The following is a 12,863-nucleotide window of genomic DNA, read 5'->3' on the forward strand; positions in this document are numbered from 1 at the left end:
GAGTGGGGTCACCTCACCACAGATCTGACCTATAACTCAGTCTGGTTTGGTCTCCATGATGACAGAAAGGTTTAATACCATACTGTGAAACATTCCAGACAAAACAATAACATCTCCATGTACAAAAATATTTGACATACCCTCCACCAGAAAGTTTCACAATGTACCTTTAAGCAACATATCCAACTTCAAAAATTGTTACCGTGATGGACCTAGTTCGTAAATACTTTTTTTAGTTTGAAAATACTGCAATGACCTGAAGTACTCACAGCTAAGAACCAGACTTCTTTATTAATGTGCTTTATTTTTACGCTGCTACTTTTAATAATATCCGTTGTCATAGCCACAGCCCACACTCATCTGTTAAATACCCTGGATTTTCAGAACTGAGCCCCGCTTCTTGAAATCCAAACATGATTCTAATTCTTCAAAGTGCACCGAACATATTCATTAGTAGCTTAACTCGTCTTACTGACATTAAAGGTGCACTGTGAAACTTTTCTGGGACTGCTCCACCAAATATTATTGTTTGCCAGAAAGGTTTCAACTTACCTATGGTGCATTTAATTTATTCAATTTACTACTCCAAAATACTACAAAAAATATGCATTCCTAAAGTGAATGGGCTCGCCTCTCCACAGATAACTTGTAACTTGGCCTGGAGGCATTGCAGGCTTATCACCATGGAAATAGATAAATTTAATGCCATTCTGTGGGATATTTTAGACAATATCTCCATGAAGATAAGCAGGTGGCAGACCCTCCACCAGGAAGTTTCACAGTGCACCTTTAAATTGATCTGAGAATTGTAAGAAACCAAAACTGCATGCCCGTCTAAAGGACACCACACACTTCAGGAGAATTTGCCTGATTTTGGCTGCGATTTGCTGCTCTCCGAGTTCAGGGAGGCATGACCCGGCTTTGTGTCTTCGTGTGCGATTTTGAAGCCGCTGCACTGCTCATGTGTGGTGTCAATGTGACTCTGAGCTGCTCTGTCAAACGTAACCAGCACACAAAACCACGGCAACGGCTGATAAAGCATCAGGGGAAGACAAAGTGACACACAGATGCAACGTACAAAATCAACTCAGGAAATAGCTAAAATAATGAGGCGGCTTTAATACTCACCTCTCCTAAAGTTGTCAAGTCAAACTGTAGCATCTCATCCACATTATCCATTACAATTTGTCCTCTGCAAATAATGTCATCCTGTCCACAAAACATTGCTGTGAATCCAGTTTGAAGTGTTCTTTGAAAGTAAAAAGGCCAGAGTAGTTCCTCACGTGTGTCTGTTTACATCCACACAGTGACTCCATTTCCTGTGTATTTTATCAGCAGCCTTCTGTGCATTTATAATCATGTATCTGAAGTATTGCACCACATTTCACAAATAATAATAACACAGTTTTGTCTTGTATCTAAACTAGAAGTGCAGTGCTCTGATCTTTTGAACACTTAAGAGTCTCAAAGGGAGTGGTTTTACTGTAGACAGGAAACAGCTGACGTAAGGTACATTCACAAGTGCAGACATATCCCGCTACAGTCTTTGCGATCGAAAATTTTAAATCTCATAAGACTCTCCTTGTGTCTGTGGTGTGCTTTTTGTCGCACGTTTAAAAATCGCTTAAAACTGAAAAATCCTGTAGTTTGTGACAGCCTTAACCTTGACTCTTCTTTCTCTTTTTTCCCCCCCAGCAAATGGCTACATCAGTGCGCGGACCTCCCCTGGCCTGCTCTCCATCTCCAATGGCAACAGCATGGGCAAGGTGGTCCCAGCCAAGTCCCCCCCTCCCCCCAGCCCTCAGATGGTCAACAGCCGCAAGCCGGACCTGAGAGTCATCACCTCCCAGGGGGGCAAGAGTCTCATCCCACTGGTGAGACATTCAGATACTCTCTAAATATACACACACTTACCTGAATGCACGTACTTGTATTACAGACTGTATTCACAAGAGAGGAGCTAAAACTGGCCACTTATATTATTATAATGTCAGAATATGAGAAAGGATATGTTTTTTTTTTTTTTTTTAAATCTGTAAAAGAAATTAAAACCACTAAAAATGAATTATGAACATATTTTTTTCATGTATTTGAGCAAAATTTGTCTTGCCCCAGTACAGATATATTGTATAGCAGCTGTTGAGGTCAAAATACACTACCAGTCAAAAGTTTTCGACACTCTTTTTCATTTTTTTTTCATTTTATATCTATAATTATTTACCTAACTATGAATGAACATAAAAGGGATGTAGTAAGCAAAAATAAACTCAAAATAACTCAAAACTAGTGTAACGATCTACAAATCTCAGGATACGATATGAATCTCATGGTATGATATTTATTGCAATATTTTGTGGTGACTAACAAAACTGTGAATATGGTACTTTTTCCTCTTAAAATGCCTTAACAAGACTTAATCCAAAGAACTAAGACTTAAAAGTGCTTAGAACTGTTATTTCTTCTTGTAGTCTGCACTGAAATGGAGCAAATGATTTTTTTTAGCTTTTGTTGCACCATCACTCTTAATTTAAGCAAAGAAACTTGTAATTCAGTATATACTGTGATGGTCCATGATATTATTGTGAGAACTTTGATGATACGATATCACGATATTTCGGTTATTGTTACATTCCTACTCAAAACTGTTACATAATTCTGAAAATAGCCATCCTTTGCTTTAATCACTGCGGTTGGTATTTCTTGAACGACAAAAGACATGAATGAGAGCGCGTGTCCAAACTTTTGACTGGTCATGTCAGCTGTGCACTGTCTGAATTTTAATTATAAAGCCTTTTATTGTGACTGATTGTTCTGAAACAGAAAAACTGAACGAGATTCATTTCGCAGCGAGCATCCAAATTATTCTCAGAAATTAGTTTATGAGCACTTTTCACAACTTTCAGAGACTAGAGCTTTTGCCACCATGGTGAAGCCAACACCAACTAGCATGCTAATCATGCACTTTCTGATTCTCGAACAATAAAACACTATAGCAGACTTATTTTGATCTCAACAGCTGCTTATACAATATATCTGTACTGGGACAAGACAAATTTTGCTCAGACACATGAAAAAAAACATGGCCTTTAAAGGTGCACTATGTAACTTTTTGTTCTGCGTCCGTTACCTGGTTGTTTCTATGGATATGGTCATTGTTTTGCCTAGAATATTCCACAGTGTGACATTAAACAGCTCTACCTTACATTTATTCAATTTCAGGTGGTTTTATCTCAATAATACTTTCAAAAAAAAACAGGCTTTCTGACTGTGAGCGGGGTCACCTCTCCACAGATCTGACCTGTACCTTGGTCTGGTTTGACGCCATACTGTGAAACATTCCAGACAAAGCAATAACATCTCCACGGAAAAAAAAAAAACATTTGACGGATCTTCCACCAGAAAAGTCACACAATGCTCCTTTAAGTTACTCAAGTTACTCAAGTAAAAGTAACTGATTTGACTATTTTGACGGAAAGAGCCTAGGACAACACATGCACCAATAAAACAAAAACAATATTCTGATTCCATTATAATAATTAGCTTAACTCAAAGACATCATTTGAAATAATAGTAGGTCATAAAAAGAAACCCATTAGCAGTTTCAATAAAAGCGCAGATAAAACGATGTGGTCTATTGTTTAAAAATGCCCTGCTGGATAATACGCTGTCACATGGGGTCAGCGCTGTGGCTTGCTTTCCCAGTGGTATTCAAATGAGAAAATATAAAGCAGAATTGGTTTTATTATGATTGCAATAAAGAGTTACAATTAGTTTTGAAAAGTACTTTGTTGCATAATGAAATTGTATAAACTTCTAACATTTAAACTGGCTGAAAATGTTCACTTTTTAAAATGGTTCAAATAAATACATATGTGCAACTTGACCTTTTTAAAGAATCAATAAAGTCCGCCACACACTACAGGAGAATTTGCCCGACTTTTTGTCTTCGTGTGCGATTTTGAAGCCGCTGCGCTCCTCGTGTGAGCGGTGTCAGTGTGACTCTGAACTGCTCCGTCAGATCGTAACCACCAAAAATCAGCAACGCTACAGTAAGAGCCAATAAAACAGAGCGTCAGAAGCAGAGGAGAGACGGACATAGAGGTGCAATATACAAACTCGGGATATAGCGAAAATAATGAAAAGACTTTATTACTCACCTCTCATAAAGTGGTAAATTTAAAGTGCAGCTTCGCATCCACATTATCGATCGAAATTGTCCTCCGCAAATAATGACATCCAGTCCACAAAACCGCACTATTAATCCAGTTTGAGGTGTTCTTTAAAAGTCAAAAGGCAAGAGTAGTTCCTCACGCGTGTCTGTTTACATCCACACAGCACAAGGATTGAGGTGAAGCTGCAGATTAGTGATAGTGATTCTACTTCCTGTGAACTTTATCACCTATCTTTTATGCTTTACAAATCATGTATCTGAAGTATTGCACCACATTTCACAAATAATAAGAATAACACAGTTTTGAGACAACTTTATAGCCTGTGGTCCGCAGCTGTATCCTGCTGCAGTCTTTGCGATCGGAGATTTTAAGTCTCATAAGATTTTCCTCGTGTCTGTGGTGGACCAATAAATCCTGTAGTATGTGGTGGCCTTAAGTAATATCTACCTACCTAAAGTATTAATTTATGCATTTTTATTATATATTTACATAAATGTATTACACAATTTTGTAATCAGTGTTATAATGTTGTTTCCTCCTTAAAAACAAACTGGAGTTGTGTTTTGTTTCATTCACACACGTTTAACTCACAGACCTTGAATATTTAAGATGAGTTTTTCTCTCAAAAGAGAAAACACTCTTTTCCACCTTGTGATGTCATGTGGGAATACAGGAAGTGCACCATTGTGTTTTTAAACTTCAAACACCTTCGCTAGAAACATTTGGATAATTTCAGCCCTGGAATTGCAAATCCTCACTGAACAAAAGGTAAAAGGAGCTGTTAACTTGAAAATTATTTGATGACATCACAAGGTGGAACAGAGCATTTTAAGCCTTGGGTATGCAGAAAGTCCAATAATGCATGGTTACTCAAACATGTGAATGAAACCAAATGTAACTCCGGATATGTTTTTAATGCCGTAACAACATCAATTTTGTGAAATATAAGACCTTTAAATAGTATTTTTACAAAACAAAACTACTGCAAATCAACGGGGCACTGTGTAATTCTGTTTGTCTCCATGAAGATGTTATTTTTACTTGCCTGGAATGTCCCACACTATGGCATTAGGCAGGTGACATCACTAAGCCAAAATACAGGTCAGATCTGTGGAGAGTTATTCATTTTAGGGGAAGACGCACCTTAATTGTATACATAATGCAACACAGATCATTAAATACTGTACCGTACTGTGGAAAACAACGTAATAACATCTCCATGGAGACAAACAGGTGATGGACCCCCTACCAAAAAAGTTCCATTGTGCACCTTTGAAGTCTTGAGTTAAATTAGAAGAATATGCTCAAAAAGAAACTCATTACTTTACTATATCCTAATAATATCTCGATGATCATAAACATGTGTCTGTATCGAATCTGTTTTTTAACAATATTTATTTTAGCTGCCCCCATCTTTATTATTTGTTATCGGCCTGTACAATGTTGTGAAGACATCTGAAACCCAACAATGCTTCACTATTCTCTGCTCTTATAATATCTCTAACTGCATGTGAATGTCCACCATAGCCGCTAACTCGTCAAACTCTACATTTAGCTCTAGTGCTTGGGAGAAAAAAAAAAGTTGTGAGATTTTTCCAATAAATAATGATCAAATCAAAAATGATCTGATGAAACAAATATTTATGGACAAATAATAATAATAATACAAGTTTTGGCTAAGTTGGAACTTAGTAAACAGACTGGATTGGATTTGCTTTTTCTGAAATGTGGAAATCATCAAACTTTTAATTGCCCGAGCTAAAGGTAGTTGTTAGGGATGGGACGATTCATGTAAGGTTCAATTCGACTTTCTATTTTTGATTATTTTGATAACTTCTTCAAATTAACTTTATTTCTTATCTTAAAGGGACGGTTTGGAATTTTGGACATGGGGCCTCATTTCATAGTGAGCCAGAGTGTTGGAGATGTGTGGAGATATTTTTTTAAATATTCCATCCAGTCCTTGTATTTGCAGAGGTCGCTGGTGCTAGGCTAGTGCATGTCAATGGCCATAGTTAGCCTGCCACTAAAAACAGTGTCATCCACTCCACAAAACACCCAAAGCAAAACAACTATAATGCCAGCATGAATGATAGAATAATTTTAGAAGTAAAACCAATCTTGCATTTGAAGGATTTATATTTGAGCAGCAGCAGTGAGTTGTACTTCCTGATAGAAAGCTCAGCAGCAGCGGACTGAGATCTGAGAAAATAGTCCCTCAACATGCGACGATTCATGCGATGCAAGGTTAGTTTTAGTTCAAACATTCTTCTTCCATCAAAGACATTTACACCCACAGTCTGGCGTAATAACAGATTTGCTTTGGGTGTTTTGTGGAGTGGGTAAGACTGTTTTTAGTGGCAGGATAACTATGGCCATTGACATGCACTAGCCTAGCACCAGTGACCTCTGCAAATACAAGAACTAGATGGATAAAAGTGTCTCCACACGTCTCCAACAATGTGGCTCACTAAGAAATGAGGTTCTGTGTCCAATTCTGGACTGTCCCTTTAAAACACAAACACACTGTTAACGTTGAATTAAAAATCATAATATTTAGTGTTTTTACTGTAGATATCCAAAATAAATGACTCACAAGTGCTTTTAATTAACATGCTTAAAGCCAAAAAAGCAATTTTGGAGTATTTAAAAGTTAATATTTTCATCATTTCTGAGTCTATCAGTGTAAAATAAAAAAGTGAATGAAAAATAAAAGTCACCTCTGTTAGATTGTAGCAGCAGTGAGGCTCTATAGAGCTCTTTACTTTCTGTATCTAAGAAAGACTTGGCCATTTTTTTCCCGTGCCAAAGTGACATGGACATCAAACTCAACACAGAATCGAATCGGAACACCACAATTAAACTATCTTTTTTTGAGAATTGTCCCATTCCTATTAGTTGGTAACTAAACACAGCAAAGGAGTAGTTTATGTAATAGTGTTAAATTCATAATCACAAGTCAAAAGTCCGTTAAACCAGTGCTTCTATCTGTCTTCGATCAGTCGTGTTGTGTCCGGTTAATGACCTGTGCAGTGCATCTTTACGAAACAAAAAATAACCAAGCTTATCAGGGTGCCTCGGATCACTCCTTTTCACCTAACCTTACATTTCTTTCTAAATTGAACCTTACTTTGAGTTTCTGCCGAATCATAACGGTGATATCTTCTCACCCTGTCCCCCCACAGACAGACGAAGAGCTGGAGTTGGTGAGTGAGGTGAATAGACCTTTAGCCTCCCTACCTGTGTTTTTTTTTCTGTAGCCCCGTAATGAGCAGTGTGCAGTGGGATCCTGTACCCAAGCATGAAGCTCCACTGTCAGCTCTCCTCCAGCCTGACTGCCCCGGCCCACGTTCACCCCGTCACAGCGCACACAAAGCACAGAAATGCATGGTTGTCTCTGGTCCCCAAAAATATGCTGTATGGAAAAGGTTAGATAAGGCCAGGGATGACAATGCAGCTGGTCTGGGTCTGGTGTTATGAGGTCATTATGGGAAAGCAAGAATAAATGGAAGAAGAGTAGACAGGTAGCGTATATATAGTGTTTTTGGTGGAGAATACGGTCAACAGTGGCTTTTAAACTACAAATATCAAATGAACTAAGCTAAAACTTTGACAAAACAATACATAAATTTGTCTGTTTTTTGTTGCCAGAAAAATCAAATAATCTTGGCAACTGTTTGCATTTTTGTAGTTTAAAGTAGTTGGAAATTATGCCTCTTTAGCATCAATGACATAGTAACAATTTAATTTGACATTTGTAAAGTAATGACTCAACCAAGTAATTAGCCAGTGGTATCTACATTTACATTTTAAAGGTTTTATATGACACAAAATGGATTCTTGTGAGCTTTAAGCCATGTCATAATGCTGTTACCTCCTCAAAAACAGACCTGGAGTTGTGTTTTGTTTCATTCACACATGCTTGAGTAGGTCTTTATTGTTATTCTGTCTCTATTTTCAAAGCTTAAACTGCTCTGTTCCACCTTGTGATGTCATGAAGCGGTAGTTTCCAAATGATCAACAACTTTTTACCTTAAATTCAGTAGAGATTGGCAATTCCAGGACTGAAATCATCCAAATTAATCTAGTGAAGGTGTATGGAGTCTAAAAACACAGTGGAGATATGTATAAAATTGTGCAAATATGAATCTTGATCAACTTTTTAGACACATACCACCAGGAAAGCAGATATTCATGAACTGTTATTAAAAAGTTATGTAACACTTTAGATTAGAGACCACATATTAATAGCTAGTTAATACTAATATCCATAATAAGTACTTAATTACACCTTTCTTTGTTTGCATTTATTAAGCACTTTCAATGCATTTTTATCTTACACTATATTTTGTATATTATAGTTTGCAAACCAATTACCACTTTGTTAGGATATTAATATGTGCTCCCTAAACTGAAGTGTTACCAAAAGTTATTGATAATCTATTATAAACCTGTGTCTATTTATAATGTGTATGTGTTTTGTTTGTTTTGTTTTTATTTGTTTGTATTTAGTTACTGAGTATTATGTAGATGAAATATTAGAAATTGTAGGGGTAGGATTAAAATAAGTTATGCTTCTTCCTACTCCTTTTTTGAACATTGAAATTTTTATCAATTTTGTTTTCTTTTTGTTTGTTTGTTTGAGAGTATACAGACTTTATCCTCCTGAGACCCGAAGAAAAAAAGTGTATTACAATGTATATTTTTGGGGGGATTTTCTCTCTATTTGGACGTAAATGAACATCGTAGCATTCAGATTTTGTTCATTTTATTTGTATTTATAATTCTATAACATGTCCTCTGTAAAGGACACCAGGGACATTTTGGAGTTAAATCCATGTGAAGTTAACAAGGAAACAAAAAAAACTATTTGATGACATCTCTGACAAGCTTCTACGGTCACCTCAAAAAGTTGTTAGACTCCCTTTTAATTTTTTTAATTTATATATCATAGTGCAGCAACAAACTAACACCTATTCAGTTTTTATTTTAATTTTTATCATTTTGTTTTTTTTAAATCCTGGACATGATACTGCCCTATAATCCCCCAGCCCTGTTTAAGCCGAGGAACCTAGTCCCCTATTAAGAGTCTATCTCAAAACACTTAAAAGATAAACTGGTTAACTCAATGTCCACTGCAATGGATACAGATGAATGGGGCGGGTCTCAGGAACTTAAGTTGTGCCTTCATACTTCAAAAAAAAAAAAAAAAGTTCAAATAAATTAACACTCAACTCTAAAAACACATGGCATCACATGGTGGAACATGCTATCAATTTGAGAGAAGAACTTGGATTAAACAGGCAGGATTTGTGTGTTAAACATGTCTGAATAAAACAAAACACAACTCCAGATATGTTTGTGATGAGGAAACGACATTCTGAAAACATTAGATCAAAAAACAGTGTAATATATTTCTCCATTTTGATTATTCCTTTAAAAACGCCATGAGGGAAAACAAAGGCAACCTGAGCAACCATCTGACCCATCTGCTGCTTGTGCGCGCTCCCAGCATGTGCATGCCAGGTTTCACACCAGCGATGAGGAGAGCTGCACAGACCTGTGTTCACTGCAGTCTGTGTGTTTGGGCTCAGACCTGAATATCTGTACCACGTCACAGGACCACTGCATGAGACAAACCTGCCATCCATGTCACCGGTGCACCCAGGACCCTTTCTGGTGGAGGGTCTGTCACCTGCTTGTTTCTATGGATATGTCATTGCTCTGCCTGGAATGTTCCACCATATGACATTAAACACCCCTACTTTACATTTATTCACTTGCAGATGATTTTATAGCTCAAAATACATGGAAAAAACAGCCAGTCTGACTGTGAGCCGGGTCGCCTCTTCACAGATCTGACCTGCAACTTGGTCTGCTATACTGCAAAAAAGCAATAACATCGCTATAGAGAAAAGCATTTGATGGACCCTCCACCAGAAAAGTTACACAATGGACCTTTAAATATAATGTTAGTCTGCGAGGGAAAGCTGACCTTGTTCTTTCACCGTGGTCTGAATGCCTTACAATAGTGAAAGACAGCTTGTGAAATGAATAGACAAATTTCACTTCAAATTAGTTTTATTAGCTTCTGGCGAGCTCCTATTTTTCTGATAATTTTGGAAAACCTAAAAGCGTGCTGCGCAACATTTCTAGTGGAGGGTCCACCTCCTGTCTGTCTCCATGGAGATGTTATTGCTTTGTCTAGAATGTTTCACAATGTAGATTAAACGTATCACAAGGGAGACAAGCAGATGACAGCACTACACTACATTACAATTAGGGCTGGGTATCATTAAGAAGTTGCCGATACGATACATACCTCTATACACGGGCCACGATACAAAACATATCTCGATACAGTGACCTTTCAATTCAATATGATATATTTCAAATTGATTCGAAACAGTTTTTTGAAAGTTCGTATGAAACACATTTTATTCATCAAAACAGTGAAAATGTCAAACGTGTCGCATAAAAAAGTGTCCTTCCTCTAAACAAGCAACAAAAATGTAGCACTGTAACAAAATAATTTAGTATAATATACCAAAAAGTACTCTTGGCGATACCTCGATACAGCAGCCCATGATATCGATACTGTATCATCACATTAAGCGATTCAATATATCGATATTTCAATATTTTTGCACATCCCTAATTACAATTCAGATCTGTGGAGAGTCACCCCATTCACAGAGGAAATTATTGTATTTTTCAGCAATAGAAACATAGCCAGGCTGGCGCCACCTAGTGCCTCTGCTCAATTTCATTTCTCTCCAGCGACTAGGTCAGGAATCAGAATACACTAGACGGTTTGCAAAAACCCTGGAATTTGTAGACCGCGCACCGGCCAGTCAGCGGAGAGCTGTGAAACCATGACGTCAAACTCAAGCGCCTGTCTGGGTCCCTTTTGTGGTACAGCACAACAGTAAACAAAGAAGCTGAGATGGATGTAGATGAAGACAGACATTCTGTGTTGGCAACGATTCCTGAGATCAAGGATTTAAAGCCAGAACAAAGGGAATGTTTGGTGAATTTTATCAAGGGGAAAGATGTTATTGCCCTTCTTCCTACGGGATTTGGAGCATTACATACGTCACGACCAAATAGCAGTGATTGGTTAAATGAAAAAAGTACCCGCCTACCGTCAAGCGAACGAATCCTAATACTGTGATGAATCAGACTAATAGAAACACCCACAAGGAATAAATGCTAGATGGTTATGTTTAAAATCATACGATGGAACATTCCAGGCAAAGCAATAACATCTCCATGAAGACAAGCAGGTAGCGGACCCTCTACCTGAAAAGTTGCGCAGTGCACCTTTAAAATGGAACTAAATGCTGAACTGTGTATATTGTGTTTTAATAGCATTTTCTATGGTCTTCTATGGTCTAAATGTCTTCATAAAGTGTGTACTGCCCTCAGAGGCCACTGCAGTTTCAAGTACTATGTGACATCACACAAGACTACCCTGGTTACAAGAAGGCGGTGTTTACAGGGGCAGATTTTGTAGTGTGGATACCTGTTAGATCTACACACTGTTCTTCACCCCTCGTCCACCCTCACGCTCCTCTTTAGTCCTCCAGGTACTTCCCAGTTTAGCAGTTGTATTTGAAATGTGGTTGTGGGAGGAGTTTAGTTGTTTAGCCCCACTTAAATAACTTGTATCATTTTCAGATGAGCTCCCCTTTCTGTGCACAGTCCACATTCTGTTTTCGCCAGATTTTCGGTGGCTCTCCCTGAAGTCTGCTGTCAAAAGACCTCTTTGTTTTTGAGAAAATCCTGTTGACTGGAACATATTTATTCCTCCAATCTCTGGCGTTTCCATACACTGCCGTTATTCATTTGTTTATTTATTTATACAGAGCAACTACAAATCTTTTCCAAAATTCACCTTCCCAGACACGCCAATTTTTCACCGCTCTTCCCCCCTGACTTATACTGTAGAGAAGACAAATCCTCACTTAAGGGCTGATATTACTCTATTTTCTGATCTGTTATAATGTTGTTTCCTCACTAAAAACATCCCTGAAGTTGTGTTTTGTTTCATTCACACATGTTTAACACACAAACTCTGCATATTTAGGTGGTGGTGGTAATAAGGGAAAAGCTCCACTCTGTTTTTAAACTGCATGCACCTTCACTAGAATCATTTGAAGAATTTGAGCCATGAAGTTGGAGTTCTTGACTGAGCAAAAGCGAAAAGGTAGCTGTTAACTTGTTAAAACTACTGCTTCATGACATCACAAGGAGAAACAGAGCATTTTGAGCTTAAGAGATGTAGACAGACTAAGAAAAACGGATTACTCAAACATGTCTGAATGAAGCAAAACACAACTCCAGGTATGCTTTTGACGCGGTAACAACGTCCAAACATGACTAAAAGCTCACAGGAGCCAGTTTTGCATAATATAGGACCTTTAAAGCCATCCTCTTGCACAAACATCATCCATATTCCGCATTCACACCTCCGCTGCCAGCCTGCCGATGCATGCATTCTTGTCAGCATGATTCTTCCTCACACCTTCCACCGTGACGCCACACACAAGCCAGCTCTCGGGCCCTGGCGCCGGCGTTACCGTGCCAACGCCACCTCGAGACGCGAGACAATTCTCATCCTGCACGCGCCTATGTTGGAGTGTCAGAGAAGTTCAACGCCTCTCGCAGAAGCTCATGCAGGAGCTCAAG

General features: G+C 38.1%; 1 protein-coding gene across 2 annotated transcripts in view; it reads left to right on the top strand.

Annotated features, from left to right (window-relative positions):
- mef2d (myocyte enhancer factor 2d) overlaps positions 1-12,863 on the top strand; it is a 270,090-nt gene that overhangs the window by 224,386 nt on the left and 32,841 nt on the right. Inside the window, exons 8-9 of one of the 2 annotated variants that reach the window (XM_055163740.1) lie at positions 1,696-1,874; positions 7,358-7,387. In XM_055163740.1, coding sequence (XP_055019715.1) covers positions 1,696-1,874; positions 7,358-7,387 — 209 coding nt within the window. The remainder of the gene's footprint in view (positions 1-1,695; positions 1,875-7,357; positions 7,388-12,863) is intronic. The other variant, XM_055163741.1, reaches the window with a different exon arrangement.

This window comes from Boleophthalmus pectinirostris, unplaced genomic scaffold, assembly GCF_026225935.1.
Source record: "Boleophthalmus pectinirostris isolate CB_2022bp ecotype Guang Dong unplaced genomic scaffold, ASM2622593v1 HiC_scaffold_6, whole genome shotgun sequence".
NCBI lineage: Eukaryota > Metazoa > Chordata > Actinopteri > Gobiiformes > Gobiidae > Boleophthalmus > Boleophthalmus pectinirostris.